The sequence below is a fragment of the Alternaria infectoria genome (assembly GCF_024043175.1).
Source record: "Alternaria infectoria strain BMP 0036 chromosome Unknown scaffold_10, whole genome shotgun sequence".
Classification (NCBI taxonomy): domain Eukaryota; kingdom Fungi; phylum Ascomycota; class Dothideomycetes; order Pleosporales; family Pleosporaceae; genus Alternaria; species Alternaria infectoria.
This window is the reverse complement of record NW_026250699.1, coordinates 1,027,730-1,049,483: the sequence shown is the minus strand read 5'-3', so window position 1 is coordinate 1,049,483 and position 21,754 is coordinate 1,027,730. Positions and strand designations below refer to the sequence as shown.

At 51.9% G+C, this 21,754-nt stretch overlaps 9 protein-coding genes across 9 annotated transcripts; 5 read left to right on the top strand and 4 right to left on the bottom strand.

Annotated features, from left to right (window-relative positions):
• Positions 1–257: 257 nt before the first annotated feature.
• J4E92_006797 (uncharacterized protein) lies at positions 258–736 on the top strand (the record flags this gene model as incomplete). Its single annotated transcript, XM_051498163.1, has 3 exons — positions 258–294; positions 359–451; positions 540–736. 3 exons carry the CDS (start codon positions 258–260, stop codon positions 734–736), a joined length of 327 nt encoding a protein of 108 aa, XP_051351889.1.
• Positions 737–3,997: 3,261 nt separating this feature from the next.
• Positions 3,998–4,776, bottom strand: J4E92_006796 (uncharacterized protein; the record flags this gene model as incomplete). The annotated part of the gene is made up of 2 exons (XM_051498162.1): positions 3,998–4,598; positions 4,649–4,776. The coding sequence occupies 2 exons, from the start codon at positions 4,774–4,776 to the stop codon at positions 3,998–4,000; spliced, it is 729 nt and encodes a 242-aa protein (XP_051351888.1).
• Positions 4,777–5,051: 275 nt separating this feature from the next.
• Positions 5,052–5,837, bottom strand: J4E92_006795 (uncharacterized protein; the record flags this gene model as incomplete). The annotated part of the gene is made up of 2 exons (XM_051498161.1): positions 5,052–5,643; positions 5,695–5,837. The coding sequence occupies 2 exons, from the start codon at positions 5,835–5,837 to the stop codon at positions 5,052–5,054; spliced, it is 735 nt and encodes a 244-aa protein (XP_051351887.1).
• Positions 5,838–6,423: 586 nt separating this feature from the next.
• On the top strand, positions 6,424–7,174 carry J4E92_006794 (uncharacterized protein; the record flags this gene model as incomplete). Its single annotated transcript, XM_051498160.1, has 2 exons — positions 6,424–6,578; positions 6,628–7,174. The coding sequence occupies 2 exons, from the start codon at positions 6,424–6,426 to the stop codon at positions 7,172–7,174; spliced, it is 702 nt and encodes a 233-aa protein (XP_051351886.1).
• An 871-nt stretch (positions 7,175–8,045) lies between these two features.
• J4E92_006793 (uncharacterized protein) lies at positions 8,046–8,727 on the bottom strand (the record flags this gene model as incomplete). Its single annotated transcript, XM_051498159.1, has 2 exons — positions 8,046–8,645; positions 8,698–8,727. The coding sequence occupies 2 exons, from the start codon at positions 8,725–8,727 to the stop codon at positions 8,046–8,048; spliced, it is 630 nt and encodes a 209-aa protein (XP_051351885.1).
• Positions 8,728–8,966: 239 nt separating this feature from the next.
• J4E92_006792 (uncharacterized protein) lies at positions 8,967–9,991 on the top strand (the record flags this gene model as incomplete). The annotated part of the gene is made up of 2 exons (XM_051498158.1): positions 8,967–9,500; positions 9,905–9,991. 2 exons carry the CDS (start codon positions 8,967–8,969, stop codon positions 9,989–9,991), a joined length of 621 nt encoding a protein of 206 aa, XP_051351884.1.
• Positions 9,992–11,858: 1,867 nt separating this feature from the next.
• Positions 11,859–12,762, top strand: J4E92_006791 (uncharacterized protein; the record flags this gene model as incomplete). The annotated part of the gene is made up of 2 exons (XM_051498157.1): positions 11,859–12,159; positions 12,212–12,762. 2 exons carry the CDS (start codon positions 11,859–11,861, stop codon positions 12,760–12,762), a joined length of 852 nt encoding a protein of 283 aa, XP_051351883.1.
• A 5,481-nt stretch (positions 12,763–18,243) lies between these two features.
• On the bottom strand, positions 18,244–19,064 carry J4E92_006790 (uncharacterized protein; the record flags this gene model as incomplete). The annotated part of the gene is made up of 2 exons (XM_051498156.1): positions 18,244–18,790; positions 18,844–19,064. The coding sequence occupies 2 exons, from the start codon at positions 19,062–19,064 to the stop codon at positions 18,244–18,246; spliced, it is 768 nt and encodes a 255-aa protein (XP_051351882.1).
• Positions 19,065–20,415: 1,351 nt separating this feature from the next.
• Positions 20,416–21,696, top strand: J4E92_006789 (uncharacterized protein; the record flags this gene model as incomplete). The annotated part of the gene is made up of 4 exons (XM_051498155.1): positions 20,416–20,585; positions 20,639–20,663; positions 20,713–20,965; positions 21,014–21,696. 4 exons carry the CDS (start codon positions 20,416–20,418, stop codon positions 21,694–21,696), a joined length of 1,131 nt encoding a protein of 376 aa, XP_051351881.1.
• Positions 21,697–21,754: the final 58 nt, after the last annotated feature.

Here is a 21,754-nt window from a genome sequence, read left to right as displayed (position 1 = left end):
ATACTCTTTTGGAGTCGCCTTTTTCTATCGTTAGATCGCTCACCAGATACCCATACATGTAGTAATGAACTTAATACGTTGTCAATCTCATGCTAGTTGCATCTTCTGCTCTTACCCGTTTCCCAAGATAGTGTCATCGTGTCTTGGCACGTCCGTGCTGGCCCTCGGCAGCTTCCCAATCATTTCATCCTGTGGCACCACATCAGCACACCATCACTCACGAGCATCGCTTCTCATCAAACCAACGCAGGGAAATAATGGCCGAGCATCCGTCTTTCACATTGGCAGGCTTGTGTAAGTGCTACGACGCCATCTGCGTGTCTGGGTGTATGAGAGCTGACTGAGAAATGATGTGCAGTGGCCGTCGGAGGAACTGCTGGCTATCTCCGAACACGCTCAACACCAAGCCTTGTCGCTGGAATCGGATTGGGTGCTTCGTATGCTCTTGCTGGTAAGCTGTTTAGCCCATAGGCTGTGTTTCCGGCTGCATTGGACGTATACAGCTGCTTGTGAGCGCTTCAGCTAACCTGCGATCCAAGGCTACCGTATCAAGCAGAACCAGGATTACGGCACTGAACTTGCGCTTGGCAACAGCATCATGTTGATGGGCTCTGCGATACCGCGCATCATGAAGACCGGCGGACGCGCGCCTGTACCGATCGCTCTGGGTGCGACTGGTGCGCTGGCGACTTACTACTACCAGAAGAAGGTACGCGAGTTCAGGTATGGTGTCTGAGAAGCATTCAGTCTCTTTGAAAAGAGGGCTATCATGAAACGGCGGTGACGCCTTGTACAACTACTCAGGGTGGCTATATACTACCCTGCTCTACTCTTGAGTATCAATACCCCACTCCCATTCTCTTCTACTGAGTATATCCTCTCCCGCGCCGTTCCTTCATCTCCGATGCCCTCAAGCTTCGGGCTTCGCTGCGCAATCATCATCATACCATCAAGCTGTACCCATGGACCCGGTGCCATCCAGTACCGCAGTGTTTGATATATGCCAAAGCAAGACGACAACAGCACAATCGCGAGGACGGCAACGGCAACCCACTCCCAGCCTAGACGCGGACTGGACCCGTACAATTGCCATTGAATTGGATAGGATACAATCTTATCCTCCGATTGCGAAGGCAGAGATAACGGAAGAGGAGACCAGTACTTATTGCTCATGCTGAGGATGTTCTGGAATAGGATCCCTATGATGATCGACAGGCCAATGGCGTCGGAGTTCACAAGTGGATCGATTGCCTGTAGGTTGCGACTCATCAATAGGAATTGCGGCAGCAATCTTGTCGATGGAACCAATAGCTCAAGCCTCGGCATGACGTCCCGTGCCTGCATGCCTACTTCATTGGCAACATCAAAGTCGCTTGCAGTCGTGCGGTCGTAAACGATCTTCTGGTTCAATTCAGCGCCGTAATGGTTAAAGCTAAGGTCGGGACTTTCCCTATCCACGATCCACACATTGACTGCGTATAATCCGTGTCGGAACAAGCTGGAACAAGTGGCACCGGCAAAGCCTAGGGATGGAACTGGTCCAAAATCGGTTATGATCACGGCTTCCGACGATTCGTTTCTAGCTGGCGGCCGCACAACGATTGACGCCTCCGGGTTCAATGACTCCATTGTCGTGCAGACAGTGTTCAATACTGGCAGTATGAGCGTCAGGTTACCGGTCCAACCGATCGATGAAGATGTTGGCTGATGGTCCGTGTTCCTGAGCCAGTCGTAGACACTGGTTACTTGCCCATCGTCTGCGGAGGCCGTCTCGACTGACCCATTTGATAGGCCGAAGTCGGTATTGAGTGCAGTCCAGCGCTTCCATGAATCTCCGTCCAGCCGGTAATTATACACATGCCTCCAGCCTTTCCGCGTTTCCTTTACCGTGGATACAACATGCGTTAAGCCGGTGAACGCGAGAGAAGCGGACATGCCGAGCGCCCAGTCCCATGGTGGGTAGCCTTCCCCTCCAATATTGGATTGGCCGACACCGAGGATGTTTAGCCAGTCCACGCCGAGGAGTGATACTTTGGGATACTCAATCCTCATTGTCGTTCGGTCATGTGCCGTCGTTTTCCAACCGTTCTGGTAGTTAGGATACCAACGCTTCTTTGGTATAGCCACAGTATTCACGGCCAAGCCTTGCAACATAACCGAGACAGATACGCAAAGACAAAGCAAACAGCGAGCAACGCTCTTCCAGCTCAAGCTAGACCTTCGCCACCTTGTGACAAAACTGCTGACAGTCATCCACGGCTTCGTCAACTCCTCTCTCAAACCAAAGTCGCTGTACTTCACACCACGCGTATCACCCACTACAGGCGTCTGAGCCATCCAGACTGTGATAAAGAATGAAGCCATATATTCTAAAGAGCTCACCAAGAGGACATCGAGGCTTTTGTTGAAGAAACCAAGAAAGGCTAGCTTGAGATCCGCATCTACTTCTTCCCCAAATACACGGCTCAGGCCTATGGAGATGTATCTGCGCATCGCTCCGAGCGAGATTCCGGTGACGACAATTCCGATGGCAGACATACGAATGGCTAGCATCCAGTAGTCGGCGAACTTCAAGCCCGGTCGGGTCGCCACAGCTGGACGGTGTCTGATCTTGGCGTATATATCCTTGGCGACTACCACGAATCTTTCTCTGATGGCACTGTCAGTTCGAACGAGATGCAGCTGCCGGGCTATTACTTCAAGGCTATCATCATTTTGTAGCCGCGCATCCTGTTCGACAAACTCTTCGCTGGCGCTTTGGGAGCCATATTCTTGATCTGTACACAAATGGCGTTTCGTCGCTACGCGTCAGTCGCGAGGCTGTTGGTTTTCGCAAACGATTTCAAGAAATATCAGAGGCTCAAGGGCGGTTATATCTTCCATGGTAAGCATGCAAGGCTGAGAATGTGGCGAGGCTGAAAGATATACATATGGCGTGTTGGCTGCATGCATGACAGCCACAAGCTGCACGAATGTCCTTATCTGTACGACAAGACATGCGCGACTTCCACGAATCACACCCTAGAGAGAGGTAAAAGCCTGGTTTCTCCACCATTGACAAGGTTCGAGGCGAAGAATATCAACCACATACAGGTACAAGAGCAACGCGTCATCCAAGCCAGCGGATGCTACGACAAGCGACTACGACTCTTTCCGTCAACTGTTGGAGGCGTCGCAAACTTTAAGCGGGCTAGGAGTGCCAGAGTCTGTCCCCACAGAAGTAACTTGTGAGCCGAGCGTGCCACGTTCGCCTTCCGCGCGTCCCTTTCTCGCCGAATGGCCAGCAAGCGACTCCCATTTCTTTGCGCCAACCCCGTTATAACCGCCAAGACCACACCCAGAACACCGCTTGCATCAATATAAATCCACATGCACACCATCCATCGGGTATATGCCAATAGTGTATGTCTGCCTTTCCGCTCCGACAGGCTCGTTCGAAACCCCAGAGGCAATCCGGATATTTGGAAAGACTTGGAGAATTCGAATCACCGCATAGCTAGCTTCCATCAATGCGTAATCCTCTATCCGGCATCAGCATTTCGCGACTCAGAAATACACCGTTGTTCGCTTACTACCTAGACAAAGTCTTGGGCCGCCATTGAAGTCGACGAATCCAGCGCCTCGACGAGCCTTCTTAATCAACTCGCCACTCTCCCACCTTTCTGGCCGGAACACTCTTGCGTCTAGACCATAGATAGACTCAATACGGTGTAGGTGGTATACCGACCAGACGATCCTGGCGCCCTTAGGCACGAGGACGGGGGAAGTGCCATCTGGGCCTCCGCCTCGGGGCAATACGGTAGCTTTGTTCGTAAAGCGGAGATTCATCGGCAATGTTGGGTACAGTCGCAAGACTACATTCGTCAACGCGTGTCAGAAATCTGGCAAATGTGAAAGATGTTCAAGATGGACTGGGCTTCGAGACGTCAATGACATGCGCGTCGACACCACGTATCCAATATTCGATTATAGGTAATTACAGCAAAATTCTATCTCCTCATTGCACGTTGAAGTCATCTCCATGCAAGAAAGTCCAAATCCAATCATGACTACCTTGCCGAGCTTGGTATTCCAGCTTCACGTTCATGGTCTTACCGAGTCTCCCCTTCATCTTGTCCAACCCATCTAGTAATTCCTTAGTTGCTTCAGCATTGTACCCATAGTACGATATCTGAACTTGGGTCAACGCCGGCAGCTTCTTCAATTCCTTGGCAAAGTGTCTCGACATCCACTTTCGGAGTATGTACTCATAGCGGCCAAATTGTACCACATGAACAGCCTTTCGCTGAGAACTTGTCGCATGGTTGAGCCAATACATTAAACTGCCAAAGTGGTAAAAGCGAAAGACGCTGATATGGCGGGAGTACGCAGCAGCTTCCGAGCAGATCTGGCGGCTGACACGAAGGATGGCGAAGCGGTGCCTTGGTGCGGGGAATTCAGACGCACGCTCTTCAAACACGGATCTATATCTGAGCGGTTTGAGAGGTCCACCCCATGCTGGGCGGATGATAGGGTTTCCGATAGCGAGCTTCCAGATCATGGCGCGGATTTCGGCAGGAAGTCGTAAGAGGGGCGATTCTTTGGCGTTGCGCTGTACGCTACACTGGCATTAGTATTGTAAATTTAGATGTGGTGGTGCTGAGCTTACATAGCAATCTCGCTACCGGTGGGTTTGACATTGAGTAGGCCGTCTCTGGATTTTCTGTAGCCGCGCTTTCCTCGGCGAGGCTTGTCGTTAGGTGTGTCGATCTGAGGAGTAGTTTGAGCGGCCGACATGTTGAGTTCAAAGTATAATGGATGCGTTGGTAGGGCGGTGGAGAGAAAACAATCAAGCCAAAGATATTCTTTTATATCATAGCAAAGGGCTGCTTAGGGTGAAAGATCGCCCACTCTGGGATATGATAGATCTATACTGCTAGTGAAAGGAAATACGAAATGAAAAGAGTTTTGTGGGTAAGATGGGGTATTTGACTCGCACGTTCGCAATGAAACCAGACCACTTTCAGTGTACCTTTGCCAGAGGAGAAGAAAAATAGCAACCACCTCAACCCTTAGAAGTACAAGGGCTGTCTCTCACTCCTGACGAATTTGATCTCGCTGTTCTCTGTCTCATACAGACCTTTCATGAACTGCCAACCGCGTTCTTGCAGCTTCTTGCCATCTTGCGTGAAATCTCTTATCACTATGCCCACAACAAGCTGTACGTTCTTGAGAGAGGTCAAATTTGAAGACAGTCGCTTGTCTCCGTGGTCGACCATGATATCCCACATACCTGGTATGCCGTCGTGAAGGTCGAGCCATTGCTCCGGAGGAGAGGACGCTACGCAGGGATAGAGGCGTACCGAAGTGACAGCTTCAGCAAAAACCGAGGGAAAGTATTCGATCCACATATTGAACACCTGGGGATGTATAGCTGAGAAGGTGTTCGAGCTGAAGGGTAGCAAAGCGGTTTCAGCAAAGACTTGTCGGCAGACAGCGAGCAGAGCAAGGGTGTTCTTTGAGACCGTCATATTCTTTGCGATGCCTTGATATTCGTTGTAATCGATGTGGAATGTCTTGCCACCAAGTGCGTATCCGAAGATCAAGTGGCGAATCTCTGCTGGCAACCGCAACAATGGGGAGTTCCGCTGGTTCTGTCTCGCGCTGTGTTCAAGTCAGTGAACCACTTGAACCCAAGTCGATGGAAATACTGACATCTTGAGGTACTTCCCCGTCTTTTGCTCAACATTGAGCAGGCCGTTTGCATGAAAGCGAAGCTTCTTGTGACTGCGCTTGGCTACTCCTTCACCAGTGGAAGCCTTCATGCTCTTGGCGACGGTCGCAGTCTGGTTAGGCATTCGGGATGCCATAACGAGGTTGTCGATGATTTGGAAAGTGTAGAGTAGATGTGTAAGGAAAAGAGTAGAGTCGAGTTCTACTTGTGGGACTGTCGGGCCTAGCGGTCAGGTAAAGGCGCAGGTCGGGCTTACTAGGTGAGTCAGAAGAGATGAAGTACCTGAGACGAGCGTGATGTAGGAGGCGAAGGTGGGTGAGACGAGATATAATGTCAAGTAGCAGCACGAAGTAGATGGTAAAGTCCACTAACCATCCTCGTCTCCAACAGTAACGGCGCTCGCTCACACATGTCGCGTGAGGTGAGCGACGATGCGGCGTGAATTAGGTAGCAACCCATACCCAGTGATTCGTATCACCATCAACATCGTTCCTCCCCTCGCCAATCTCTGATCACTGCCACGTGCTTGCCGATTCGCTCAACGCACGGTCACACGCTAGTCTTACGCTGCTGCCTTCGTAGTAGTCCTCCGCTGCCAGGTCTTTCGCCGCTTTTACCTCAAAGGTCAATCCATCTCTTGATTGTACCCCAACCCAGAACACCGCGCATTGCTGGAACAACCTCAGTAATTCCGACGACCTGAACCATCAATGGCGCCCCGCAAGACCGCCGCCGGCGACAAAGCTCCGAAAGCACCTGTCACCAAAAAGTCCGCAAACAAAGTCATCAAGCGACCGGCGCGCGGATACCACAAATTTCGAAATGGCTTACTGAATGTCACGCCCAAAGGTGATGAAAAAGAGCTGTGAGTGTGACCAGTCTTTCTGTAAGAGCAACAGCTAACCGTCTGTCAGCGTCAAACAAAATGAGAGTTCTCCGCTGCTTCGTATGCCTGCTGAAATCCGCAATACAGTCTGGAAGCTTGTGTTGGGAGGGAAATTGTATAAGACAGATGCGAGAGGGAAATTCTATCCTTCACTAGCAGAGCCGAAGAACGCCACTGCTCTTCTGAGAACCTGTCGTCAGATCTACTCCGAAACCGCAATCATGCCGTTGGCTCTCACGGTGTTCTCCATATCTTCTGTCCAGCGGGCAAAGAGATCCTTCGGAAGATTCAAGCTACGGCAGCGCAAACAAATCACGATACTACAATTCGACATCGTTTCGCCCGAAAGCGTCATAGAGCTCACAGAGTTCTTCTTTGTGCGCAACAAGTTTATACTTGCTGACTCGCTGCCCGCATTGCAAGAGCTGCGAGTTGAAGTATACTCGGCCCAAGATCCAATTATGACCCGCGAGAAAACGGAGGAGGCTGTACACGAGTACCTCGAACCAAGCATCCGAGAAATGTCGGTCGAAGTAAAGGTACACCAGACCAATCGACCATGGTCTGGTCGTTGAAACTTGTAAGTCGACCAGATATGAAGCTGTGCGCATAGAACCATGCTAATGAAGCTATAGTCGATCCTGCAGTCCTTCGAATCACTTGATAATGAGATTTTTAGGCTATCTCATTCGACGGGTTGGAGACGGTTCACTCGCTGAACAACTCAAGTCCAACACGGCAGGAGCACTCACGTATAAAATAACGACACTTGACAGCGTTGCGGCGACCTCCCATTTAGCTACTTATCAAAAGTTTTTGCTGGATATTGAGCTTTCTTGTCTTCGATATTAGTGCTATTCTGGATAAGGTACCAGGGAGATAGATTGAAGACGCTGCTTTCATGACTTCAATGAAGATTTTGTTCTCACAACGGTATACCTAACTGATTGCTGGAATGCAATCAATTCTGCCGATTCTTATAGATTGTAGGTGCCGTGACCGTGGTCCAGAGAAGTCGCTAGATATGCCTCGGCGCAACCAAAGCTGCTGATCAGCTATGCGTCTCTTTCCCGCCTTCCGGTACATGTCGTTGTCTCAACTTCTTGACCCTGGTTCTTGTAACAGTCAGTACAATGATACGGATAGTATGTTGTGTGGTTGTGGAGAGAAGTGGTGCTCAGTGAGAAGATTATGAGTCGTCTTGGAAAGCGCCAGACGAGTCAAGAGATCAGGCCGCAAGCAGTCTTTCACCCTCGTCTCAAGCCTGTCGCCGGCTACGCCTAAGGATGATAACTAGGGTTTCATCATTGCATATGGGGGTGAAGAGAGAAGAGTACCTACGACTTGAGTCCGGCTGAGTGTTGTATCTGTTCCAAGCCAGCAGTTGGGGTGGAGGGGCTGCTGCATTGAACAATAGGTTGCCCATCAGTTGTCGTTGTTGTCGATTCAGTAGTCCAAATCGAGGGTCTCGTCCTTTTGCACGTCGGGCCCGTTGGCCTGGTGCCAGGCGTCCCATTCGTCGCTTCCATCGTCACTATCGCCGCTGTCTGCGCCGTCGCGCCCACTCCGTCTGCGCGGCAAGCCTCTCTCCAGCCTTCTTTCTTTCCTCCTCTTCGCGTATCTATCCCGCTTTCTCTTGGCCTTGGCTTTTGATGTGGCACTGTTGGTCGCCCACTGTTGCTTCTTCGGTTCTGCAGACGCATCAGGCAGCGTCTTGTCGACATCAGCCGTGCGCGAGGGGTCTTCTTGCGTGGGTGGAACAGCCGGCGCTGGACTTGCAGAGACAGCGTTGTCGTCAGAGATTTCGCCATTTTCCTTCCGTACTCGCCGTTTGCGGAGCATTGCATGGATTTCGGAGTGTCGAAACATGGCGATTTGCTCGTCGGTCAGGGTGCGCTTCGTGCCGTCGGGGTAGTAGCCCAGCCCATCGTCGGCTTCGTCGTAGTATCCTTCAGCTACTTCTACCTCTGGCTCGAAGCCGTGAAGTATGTGTTCTGGCGGCGGCGCGTGTGGAAAGTGTTGCGCATGGAAGGCGCGTAGGTCGTCCTGGGCTACTTAGCGACTGGCTACGGGCGCGATACTTGACTGCTGCACTCACGGTAGTGACGGTTAGTATCTGAAGCTCCATGGCGGGTATTTGAAACTCGGAGCGACTGGATTAGACGCGCTCCAGGGCGCGGGGTGTCACGTTGGTGAAGGCATGTGAGGAAAAGAAGAGTTGGTCCCCAAGCTCGGAAGGCCCCCGTGGACCCGTCGCGTGGTCACGAGGTCTTGGCTTCACCGCGGCATGACGTCTGTGCTCCCATCTTCAACGCCGCGTTCACCCAGAACCTGTAACGACACCCTAATGCACCATCTGGAACGATCATGAAGCCCGCATCTTTCGTCGCATATCCCCTCGCAACCATCGCCCTCACCCTTGCCACGTCTGCGCAAGCCCGCCCCTTCGACAGCATCATCCAGTCGTTCAACATCCTCAGCGAACAGTCACCTCTCCGAGACTACATCATGAGCAATCCTGAAGGCCAGGCGACTACTGGCGTCATCATATCCGATGTTATCGGCAAGACGCAGAACATCGCCATCTTCAGCGGCCTAACACGTGACATCGACGCAGTCTCCGGCCGCCTCGACAACGCCTCGCAGAATGCCACAGTGCTGGCACCGAATAACAGCATCATGCGCGACCTGAAGAGGAAGCCCTGGGAAGACCCCGACGACTACGATAGTTTTGGCGCGGACGCATACGAGGGCACCAGCGGCCAAGACCGAGCGCGGGGCAACCTCGAGCGCTTTGTGCAGCGCCACATCATACCAGAGAGCCCGTGGGAAGAGGGCAAGAAGGTCAAGACGCTTGCGGGCAATGAAATTTGGTGGGAATCCAAAGACGGCCAAAAGAAGGTAAGCCATGCCGCTATGTCGGTAGTCCCGCCCTCTGGTTGGCACTGCCCCACCATTCGTCCCACGCCCACACAGCCATCGATATATTCGTATCTCGCTGTCAACTTTCCATCAATTCCCTGTAGAGGACAGATGGCCGAGCTGGTTATGGCGCCAGGTTAAGGTTTCTTAACATTAAGTCTACGGTATTTCATTACCTCCAAGACATCCTGGTCACGAAAGTGGCGTGGGTTCGAGTCCCACTCTGTTCAGCATTCGTCTGGCTATAGTCAGATACTCCAGGATCTTTTTTTGCCCATGTTTTGGTCATTTTTGGCCATTTTTGGATTTTTGCTCGCATTTACCCAGCGACTAACTTAACCTGGTCCAAACTCTATATGTTCCCAGCTAACACAAGCCTACAGATTCAACCTGCCGACGTCGAAGTGACCAGCATCGCCGACAAGGTATCCAATGGCGAGGTTTGGGTTCTTGGAGGCTCTCTCGGATAGACATGATAAACTTATAAGATCCCACCAGTCGCACCGGTGACATCGCATCCGCTCTTATCCGATTTTTGTTCTTACGGACGATCTATTGCGATTGTACGTACTTGTTTCATGTCGAGCATTAGACGGTATTATGACAAGCCAGCTTCAACTTGGTGGATGTCACGGCCCCTATAGATTATGAACCTTCTTCACGATGCATTGTGTTCTGATGTATTTGCTCGCTACGCTGCATTCAATTCGTACCTACTGTTGCAGATCCTTAGCCCAACGACCTTCTTCTCCACTTGGATAAGTCATGAGGCCAGGCGTGATGTCAGATTCTGTATGGGATTTGTCTGAGCGTACTTGCTCTCTTCTGCGAGACCAAGATTTCGAGCGTCATGCACATAGCCGCAGTAACAATGGAAAAGGCTGCAGTGATGAACGAGGTGTTCAACCAGCCTCGATTGGCACTCGGAATGACAACGACGAGGCTGAAAACTTCAGGATAGAGGCGGTGTAGGCTCCCATAACCACCAATCCTGCTTGAACAACGCGAAGACTCATGGGCCATGGATCATCAGTCGAGGAGGGCCGGTACAAGATGTCATTCGGCCTCTAATTGTGTAATGGTTGTCTTCGCTGTCTATCAAGGCCGAAGGATCCGTCCGCACTGCAGACTTGGGCGCTTGTCATCAATTCTGGCATCGTGGTGGTGGCAACATCATCGCAAATAGCCAGGCGCAGGGCTTTTGGTGCAGTTGACGTGGAAGCCTGGACACCGCATCGTAAGAAGGCAATGTCATGAGCGTATTGTTCTGGTAGATGCAGCCCATCGTGATCCGTAGAACGCCATTGTCGCACAGCATCTACTGCTGCGAGGCAGAGTCATCTGATACCGCGGAAGCGCGCCAGCGGCATACAAGAAATGTCGATCCGGGGCCATTTTGTCGCTGTTAAAAGACTTCGGGGTTCTATTGCGCAGCAATCCGGGATGAATTGTGCTTGTTGCCTTACTTTCATTCGCGCACTCTCTGTGAGCCGCTCCCGAAGTAACAGCGGTTCTAGCTTGCCGGTTTGAGAGCGTAGATGGTGACTCTCGACGGCGGGGTTGTCGAGGTTTGGCGGTCTTCGGCCCCTAGGTTCGCTTGCCAACTAGCAGGAGCACTAAAGTCAAGAGCTTCAGCGCTGCTTCCCCATAGCCGTCAAGTCCAATCCTTGACGATATCCTTACGACTGCAAACCTTCCCGCGCGGAGCTTTCGGCACGGGTCGAGCCAGCCATCATAGCGTGTAATGATCAACTTCCAGGGGATGTTCCCTCAGCATGCATGTCCACACACCATCCCACGACCCCGGTCGACTCTTTTAACGCACCAGCATAGCCTCCCAAGGCCACGGAATACAGCGCTTGCTATAGCCCTTGATCGCGCGTGAATTATACATGTGGCTGTCTCGATCCATGTGCAACCGCGTCGTTCCCTGAGCTCGTCGTCGAGCCTATTGCGATGTCTACAGTCCCATTTCCGGTGAGGACTTGCTTGCGTCCGATTGTTGTGGTCCCAGAGATGGCCTCAAGCGGTGTAGTGGACGGTGAGACATGGGGGCAATGATTCGATCTCTTGAAGGCCAACTCATGCATACTCTGCGCTTCGGCGCGGCATTCTGGTGTCGCATATCTGCCTGACAGCTCAGCATGAGGCTCTTGAGGAGTGAAGGGTGGCGACAGGTCCGTAGTCCTTGTTGCGATGCCATCTCTCATCCGATGGACAAGTCGACTGTCAGCGAATCGTACTTATACTACTGAAGGCTGCTGGATGGCAGCAGGACATCCTTCACAATATTTTCCAATATATCTTGCACTTATCCCAACAAGTCAATTCGTCGTCATGTCAAAGCAAGCCTGCTCTGAGCTCGGTGGTGGACCTTCGGTCAAGGAACGCATCCAGGCTCTATACGATCACCGCGACCGCTTCGGAAAGATCGCCGAGTTTCCACAAGCTGGAGTCTACCTGACAGTACCAGAAGATCTTGCTAGAGTTCGAGCATACGTGGAAAGCGAGGTCTTCCGATGTAGGAGAGCCGTCAACTGCTACCTGCAGAAGAGCGTACAGCCTGGGGAACCCTCCCCCACTGAGGCCACTCATAGGGAGGTAATGATGCCTTACGTCGAGGCTATACTACTTTTCGGTTTGTGTACCCGCGAGTTTGGAGTTGCCCCAATAGCTGATAGGGTTTGAAGGACGTGTTGTCGAAACTTCCGAGAAATTTACTTCGTCTTCGCCACCCTCGAAGAAAGCCATGGACTTTTGGCGCGCCTGCAATCGTGTTAAAGTGCCTGGTATACGCGCAGCAAACGGAGAAATAGCTTCACTGTTGTACGGCCAGCGCGGTCAACCTATACCGTATGATATGGCCACGGTGAAGGACGAAAACCTCTCGCCGATGGCGCAATTTATCTGCGATTGGGTCATGGACCCCTTGGTCAAATACATCTCTGGACCTCCTAGGGACCTCTTTTCGAAACTACCGATGTACAAGCGAAGGGTTCCGGTCGAGGGCAAAGACAGCAGTCGCCGGATCTTCACCAAGAGTACAGTAGAAGGCGTTGCTAACGCATGCGTCTACGTGTTGGCCATACTGATCTTGATCGCCCCGATCGCTACCTTCACCGTCGTCGGTGAACAGTCGCAAAGAATTGTGATCATTCCGCTATTTTGCCTGCTCCTGGCTGCATCAGCACAGTTCATGGGTACCAGCGCAACGCCTTCCTTCATAATGGTGATCGCGTAAGAATACACCATCACCATTTTACTCTTACCAGCGTGTACTGACATTGTAATAGATACTTCCAGGCGATGACCTTTAACTTAGATAACTAGAATAACGGTAGCTAGATGGGTGAGTGGTGGTGTTCTAGTTGTACCGCGACGGCACTGCACGCCTGGTTTCTTTCACCGCCTGTTCGGACTAAGACCAAAACGGAATGGGTCTGAACTCCACAACACCACGTATCGTACCCCCTGTATCAATCGAAACATCACGAGCTATCGTTTCAAAGTCTCCGAATTTCTCACCAGTTTACCCACAAAGACTTATGTGTCTAGCCACATATCCTGCGATTGTGCATCGGGCCGTTCAGCGATCCAGATATTGACATCCCAAAGCTGTTTCGACGCGACGCTGCCATGTCCAGTCTTCGCTGTTGCTAGCGGGTGACCTGTCGTCGCGTTCCTCATCATGGGCAAGTTTTATCTTGCGCAAACTCGACAATGCCTTCGTAGCTTCGTCGTATCAAAGGTGCAGCAAGCTTCAATGCTAAGAGGGCAACTATCTCGGGTGGTCGTGTCATGCGCTCGCCTGGTCTGCTACCGTCCTGATTCGCAAGGCTGCCTTCTGCTGTTTGTCTGGACCATCGATCCGTTTCCGATACCACTCAGCCACAGGTCGCTTAAAGACCCCCGGGGCCACCAGCACTCCTAATTTCAGGAATGATACAGCGCTAATATTTCTACTTCTCCAAAGAGACTACCTCGCAGTTTTGTTTGGACCAAGATCATTCCACCACAAGCTCCTCCGTTCACTCCAGATTGAGACCAGACGCGTCCTTCTCTTGCTGCTAGAGCGTCATGGCTGGCGAGCGTACCCTGCGAGACATGCCTCTGATCACTGAACGTGATATCGATGACATTGGTAAGCTTCACATGTCCATGAGTGATGCCCAGATAGAGCTGACTGCAACCCAGAGGAGGAGTTTACCACGCCGACTCCGCCGGCGAGTGAGGCACCTAAGAGCGACAACGAAAGAGGGAACGAAAACGGCAGCGACAGCACAGAACCCAGCAGACAAACTACATCCACACGCGGTGGAGCGCATGCAATAGCTCCACGATCACGCCGCCGGTCTCAGTAAACTCGGTCGACATTAGAGAAGCTTTATAACGCGTCGCGTCGTTGGTTCCCCTCCAATTCACTCTCACACGGACACGCACACACACACCCTGACACACATGTATGAAAAAGGCAGAAGGAATTCTGAATCCGTAGTCATCGGCAAAGGGGATGTAATATCTACGGAGACACGCTGCAGTCATCTTCTCATACAGCCAACCTGTACTTTGAGCAGTGCTCGTCAATCGTGTACGTAGCACTCAGGCAGCAATAGTTTACAGTATTTAAAGGGTGGCATTGTAGGTCGCTCTCGCAACCGGTGTCTCCTTCATGTATTTGCAGAGTGTGCAGGATCGTACGCGTGCAACAGGCCTTGGGCACTAAGACGAACGACAACGCAAAGCCACGATCTGCGCCTCGTAGTTCATCTCATGGACCCCCTCGCGGCCAGCTTGTAGTCATACGATGCCGTCTCCAGCAGCATCCCTGAACTGCTATCTTATGCGTATAAGTAAAACCTGGTCCTCCAAATCCATGGAGTTGCTACACTGGAGTTCAAAAGCAGACAGTCCAGCTTCTCAAACGCGTGAAGGAGACTTGCAGGAGCTTTCAAAACCACCGAGTGAACCGTTATTGTATGACAGCCTCCCCATAAGCTGGGCATGCCACTGTGCTCATGAACAGCATGCCCCTATTGCTCGCCTAACCTAGCCACTGCGCTAGAAATAGTGCTACATCCATGCTACACCATCATTTGCGCGGCATTTGTATGTGGGGTTTTCTTGGGTCGATTACACGCTGTACCGGAAAAGGTAGGTGCTTTCGCGTCGTGGGCAAGGTCGCGTAACGTTCGGCGGAGCATGCGCTGCTAGTGTACGTGGGGATGGAAGTCTGGAAGGATCTAAAGTCGGCTTTTGAGATCCTGTTAGCTTTTTTCAGGAAGGGAGCGCAATACGGAGACAAACGTGGTGGGTACCTACCTAGGTATAAAGGAGGGATTCACCCGCCCCGAGACTTGACAGCTCGAGCCTTACAGACCTCGGGAGCGTTCCGCACTGAGACTGAGATTTCCGGCACAGTAGTCGTTCGTTGCTTTGCTTTGGTGCTAATCGAAAATATGGAAGAGTCTTTCCAACCATTACAGACGCTGGGGGAGGTATGTGCTTGAGCCAGCGTGGCGAGAAGCAGTGCTTAGTACGAGAATGATGTTCAAAAAGCCTAGCAAAAAAAGAGATAGAAATTAAGAAGAGGTGTACGGGAGGTGATGGGGGTCTGAGAGTTCAGAGGCGGACTGCTGGGAGACCAGAACGCACTGGCGCTGTGTGCCAAGGCTGCCCAGGTGAGGGACTTCGGCACGACGGGCAAGATCCGCGCGACACGATGAACTTATCACTATTCTGGCTTTGCAGGAAATATTATCCAGTCGATCTATGAGCTGTTGGAGTCGAAGACTGATTGCTGCTCACAGGAAATGCGATGGTAATCGGATTAGTATAAGGGTGCGAAGTCTGGCACCTTCACGCATGATGCAATACCACCAAGCGACGTTGAGACGCCCGTTTTGGCTTGCTCATTCAGCATCTGATTGCAACACCCTCATGAGTGCTATGTACCGCGCGCAGCCCCTACACCAGTAATTCAACAGCGGTACCTATGACACCGGGGACTTCGTCGTAGTCCCAGTACTTCAGCATCACACTCTGCTGGAGACTTTGTTGGTGGATCTTCTCACTATTTGTAGTCATTAGGCAGCAAGGACTATCGAGTTTATTCGAGGCTACAATGCGCGAGCTGGCTGCGGGACGAGTATGAGCAGCAATCAGCTGCAACCATGCTAGGCCTTACGCCTTTCCCTGCTATCCACATAGCCAGCCAAATGCTTTCTGCTCCAGTTTCAACACAGCAATAACTGCGTATACACTCGTCCATACGCAGCTTTCATCTTAGCGTCGCAGTGTACGCCCTCTCTCTAGCAACCAACCGATGCCCAGGTGTGCGGTTGAGATAAGCATTCGGGGCAGTTTGTAATAAAAGAACGGTCGATGGACAGACGCGCCGATGCGGGGCGCATGTAGGGCGAACAGGAGGGTGGTATGCTGTTGCAATTGGTACGCTTGCACTCGGCAGTGTGATGCACCTAGCGTCAAGGGTTTGATACGGTCGGAGAAGGGTAGCCCTAGATATTACTTTTGTGAGCAAGCCACATGTGAAGCCACAAGGCTATCAAATGTCCCAAAACGTCTCACAGTGTGTATTCGTGTCGTCCTGCATTCATCCCGTTGTAGCCTCATGCGTCGGGTTCTGGAGACCCTATAGCAATGGCATTTGAAGACCGCGTCAGGGGTCTTGTTACAGCGCACAAGTATAATGATTCGCAGGTACCTTGGACAAGATGTCAGATATGCTCATCTCTAAGTGTCATGTGTGATGGATGCGTCCAGCTGCATCTCTTCACGCCTTCACAGAATTGCTGGGTGGTTGCGAGAAGGCGCGCGGATAACCACTGAGAAAATGCAGATTTGTTCCAGTACCATTGGTGGAAAGCTCGCTTGCTCGTATGTCGAAAGCAGCAAATCCCTGAAGGTAGGCAGAAGCGCGGTTCGGTAGACTGAAGCGAGCTCAGTATTCGCGCTTTCGATGGGCGGGTTTCTTCAATCGATGGGTCGTCTTAGTCTGCATGCACTGGAGATGTATGAGCTACGTCTTGAACGAGCTGTCAACGAACGAGGTGATCAAGCTGACGAGTATGGATGAGTGTGTACTTACATTGTAGTTTTGGAGTATGGGTTTTCGTGAGCATGAAGATTCCAGGTACTTCAGATGATTGAGAATGAGAGAGACAAAGCCAGCAGTTCGACGGGAAAAAGAATGGAAACAGAGTCGCGTGTAGGATTCTTGGAGGCTGAGCCAAGCAGTGGTGCGTGTTGAGGCCACCCTGCCGCCGACAGGGCGGCGTTATCCCCCGGTGGGCGTCACGTTGGTATCCGGCATCGGTGCCTAGTCGCTTTCAACTTGTAAGTCAGACGCATGTCGTCGCTGTTTTGTCTAGCCAAAAGGTCAACAGTATTCGAAAGCATAAGCAGAATATGGCCCGCAGCGAGGTTTGTTGAACTCAGCTCCGTATCACGTTCTTCAACGGCCGCCGTTAGAGACTACTCGAGTGAAGGCAACATCGCGCGCACCAAACAACCATGAACCATTCAGAAAAGATCTGCGCTATGCATGCTGAAGTATTGGTCAGGTCAGGTGCTAGTTGTTTCATCTCCACATGTTGTGTGGAAATGTTTACCGTGAGGCTGATGCACTGGCTCACGGTACTCTCTGGGGATCGTCCTGACGCCACAAGGCCGTGCTCGGAGTCCTCCGCCTGCAGCGTCCAGGAGACTCGACCTTGGCTTGCATACCACTCTTGTCCGGGGGTTAACATGAAGCATGATACGTTTGCGACAGACGTGTTGGAGAAGACAGGCTCACAACAAGAAATTTCGCCTATGGCACCCAAAGCACAGGCTAACGCCGTCTGGAAACCCAGTATGCGCAAGAAAACACGGGGTTTGCGAAATAATTAGTACACCGGGCCGTTACCTCTCTGCCCAGAGAATGAACCAAACAGACCAAACGCCTGTGCGCGCATCCAAGCTACGGTTGTGCTTGCCGACCTTCTCTTTCTAATTCCGCCTACGGATTGGATACTCAATGCTCGCTTCTGTTTGTTCATAACGGTTACTACTTGGCCAAATCATGATGCCCAGTGTGCGTCGTGCATCCCAGCAGTCGCATGATGACTTCATGAAAGTCATGCGGTTCTAGACGGTGCAGAAGAGATGCCCAGTCAAGACAAAGTGAGTGAGGAGCGTGAGTAACACTAAAAACTGCAGACAACAGGAGCCTAAGCACATCGGTGCAGGAGAGGAACAGAATGGCTCGATTCGGTCAAGAAGCAGCTGTAATCGTTGAGGCGTTGTCGAGATCGTTTCTGGGAGGTTATCTCGGTCATGAAATAATCATCTAGTACCTGTCGAAAGTAGATGTGACTTGGAACAATGTAATAGTAATACTGGATGCCGTACCCTTCTCTTTGGGTCGAAGTTTTCAATCCGACAGTGGCTTCCTGTTGGACCAGTATCGCGCGATTAGCCCCCTACACCTTCCTTCCGGAAGCCTACTCAGATGGTATACCGGCATCCCTGACAACCATCCGAGCTAGGCCCTCTGGTGCTCCAGAGCCTCAAAGGGATGTCAAGCAGGTGGGGTATCGCTATCCTTTCCGTCTCGAGATTCCCGGCCTGTGTCCAATACGCGCCGGGCGCGATAGTCGGCCACTGCCCGAACGAAGGGCGTTTTGTAGCATTCTGGAGCTCCAGTGAGCCAAATGATAGCCAATCAGTATTCCCCACGTCCTCTACCACCCCTACCCCTCCGGCCTCCGCGCTTCTTGCGATCCCAGTTGCCCCTAAACCCGCGACCGCCTTGATGGCCGTTCCTCTCGTCGCGCTCGCGGTCTTCCTCTTCTCTCCTCATCATCTCGCGCTCGCGCTCTATCCGCTCTGCCTCAAGCTCCTCGGGGCTCTTCTCCACGCGCACCTCAGGCTTCTTGAGTTCCGTGGGGAACCGTGGGTGTGCACCGTACTTGCAGCCCTTTCCTTCAGGACAGAATCCGCAGAGGTAGAAAGGACACAGCTTCTCCTTCTTGTTGTGTTTGAGTGCGCAGTATGGCCCGAGTGGACAGAAGCCTCGATCGTAATGTGGACAGGATGGGCGCTTGGCTTCGGGGTCGATGTGGAGGTAGAGACAGTCGTCACCGTTAGAGCACGTCTGTGTTCGAGCGTAGTAGGAGCACTCGGGCATTCGTCGTAGGTTGTACTCGTGGAGGAACTCGCATGTTTCGCCCTTTTTACACAAGCCACGCAGCCAATGTTTGCATACGAGACTGGGATTTGTTAGTCTATGAGTGCACATGTGCTCCATTGCAAAGCCGCATACTTGTTGTAGGATGACGAGACGTTGTGTTTGTTTGGACACCTGTTTCCATCGGGACAGTGGCCTTGGAGATACGCTTTGCATACTGGACGTTCGGGACTGAGGCCGAAGCGATATTCGCGCCGAAGAAACTCGCTGAACTTGAATGTATATTGTGGCTGCTGAGCTTCTATCGGCTTCGGTTCAGGCGCGGGCGTTGGTACGGGGTTCATAACTTCAGTCATCGCGGCGCGCTCTGACTACCTCATGTGGGTGAGTAGTATGCGATAGTCGCAAAAGGACAGGGTTGGGGTGCCGTGTTGCTGTTGTGACGCCGCGGGAGCCCGCGCGATCACCAACCTCTAAAGATCAAGGGTCGCGAAATCACGTGGACGCTAGTGCTGAGGTTCATTGTTCCGGCCCGACGGCGATCACCGTACTCTCGCATCCACATCTGCAACTTACCGGATGCGTATCACATGGCAGTTACATCCCGCTCGGCCTTCGACCTACCCTGATCTACCCACTACATGTGCGTTTCCTGCGTGCCGTCGAACCGATCGTACGACCCTGAGACCCCCCACGCATACGACGCTTCACGGTGCTCACTTTGCTCTTCTCGGCCCGTCGATACGCTTTGCAGGAACTGTGATTTCTCATCAACGCGTTCGCAGTTATGATCGTTTCCAGGTTTTGCTTCCGTGCGGGGTCGTCCCTCCACCTAGTCACCATTCCTGCAACACGGCGTTTGATGCTCCTTGGCTGCTATACTTCTAGCCGCTTGCGTCATGCCCTCTCCCCACAAGGATCCGGAAAGCCGTTCCTGGTCGTGTAATCAGCAGTCAATATTTCGTCTGTGTTCCACAACAATTTGAGGAAATGTCTTCGGCTCAATATTGACTGCTTCGATACACAGTTTCGCATCACTATGTCCTTGCACTTCCGTTGATGTGGGTAGAGCTAAACCGTTTTGTGGTGGATTTCATCGTTCTACTCTTGAAGCACTAGGCCCACATTACGAGGTCGGAATATTGAGAAAAACTGCAACCTCGTACGCGACACAGTCCTGCTTCACGCGATCATGGATCCTTGGGGTGGTAGTCTAGTGTCTATTTGTAGTCCATCAGTTGCCAGACTGGGCCTCACCGTCTAATCTGTAGTAAAGCCACTATAGCAAGGCCTGCATGGAAGCCTTCGTCCTTTCTAGGATGATTGCGCGGTCCGTCGGTCTCAAGACGATCATCCGAAGCATTGCATCACCGATGGCCTCTGGTGCCACTATTGATTGCGTTGCATTTATATTCATATACAAGCAAGAAGTGCTTCAGAATTACACTGGACAATCTCGACCTATTCCTTCGCCTTCTCTTGCCTACTAACTTCTCGGCCACAGAATCTTCGACGCATACAACTCGTTCTTTTCGAACTACTGACATACCTGTACATTTTCGTTACCAAGACCAAATCTCAAAACCAAGACGAAAAGGAACTTCCGATATCCGTCCAACTTTGATCCTTCAAAGTCCGGGTACCCGCCTATACCTGCAGGGTATTCTGACGTGCAGCGAGCTAGGCTGTAGCTGACGACGACCGAAAATGAGCCGACACTACTTCAACCCGCCTGGTCACGACACCACTTTCTCTACACCGCTGCAAGCCATGTACTGGAACGGAGTCTATTATCCTAACTGGCGCATCTATCGCGACCAGCCACCCGTGTCGCTGAACTACGATGTCATTTCGCACGTTTTCTATGCGTTTGCCTGGTACGCTAAGTGCTGGATAGAGTTACTGGGTGAAAGGGCTAATACGGTCACAGGGTGAAAGACGATGGAACTGTCTACGTAAGTATGTCAGATGTACAGAAGTCTCACCGACTGACTCGCGTTGTAGCTGAGCGATGAATGGGCGGATGCTCAAATCGAGGTTCCAGGCACTGACGACATTCCTGCAACGAAGGGCTGCCTGAACTCGTTTGCTCTATTGAAGCGAAAATACACCAGACTACGGGTTGTACTGTCTGTCGGTGGAGGCGGGAAAGGCAGTGAGCCTTTTGCTGGTGTAGCTCGAGACCCTGCATGCCGTGAGCGTTTCGCTCAGTCGTCGCTGGCACTGGTACAGCAGTTTGGAATCGATGGAATCGATAGTCAGTTCTACGAACCAAGTTGAGGAGCCTCTACTGATCATGCAATAGTCGACTGGGAGCACCCTTCAGATGCCAGTCAAGGTCAGGATTACATCGCTCTTCTGGCTATACTTCGTCAGTACTTGCCAGCCCCTCAGTACACTCTTTCTTCGGCACTTCCAGCGGGCGAATGGGCCCTTCAACACATCAACCTGGGACATGCTTCGCACTATCTGGACATGATCAACCTTATGGCTTACGACTACTCTGGACCGTGGGTCAGCAAGTGCGGACATCAAGCTCAACTCTTCACACCACACATCCCGCACAGTCCCGAGGCCGCCATATCGTGCCACTCAGCTGTCTCGTACATGATGCAGCAAGGTGTTCCAAGACACAAGATTGTCATGGGTGTGCCAGCATATGGCCGCAGTTTCACCGGAACCCGTGGTATTGGCCACTCGTTCTCTGGGCAGGCAGGAGAGGAGGGCACATTCGAGTACCGAGATCTACCACGTCCGGGTGCGGAAGAGCACGTAGACGAGCAGCTGGGCGCAGCCTACTGCATTGGTGGTGATGGAGGCCTAGTCACATACGATACCCCGCACACAGTCAGGATGAAGGCCAACTACGTGCGTCAAAACGGACTAGGTGGACTATTCTATTGGACCGGTACAGGGGATGCAAGCTCGCTCACACAGAAAGACCGCAGTTTAGTATACAACGGGTTTCTGGGTCTCTTCCCGCAATAGTGCCTGGGGCGTAGGAGTAAGCCCCGCATTTCAAAATTGAGTGGTATCCAAATGTATT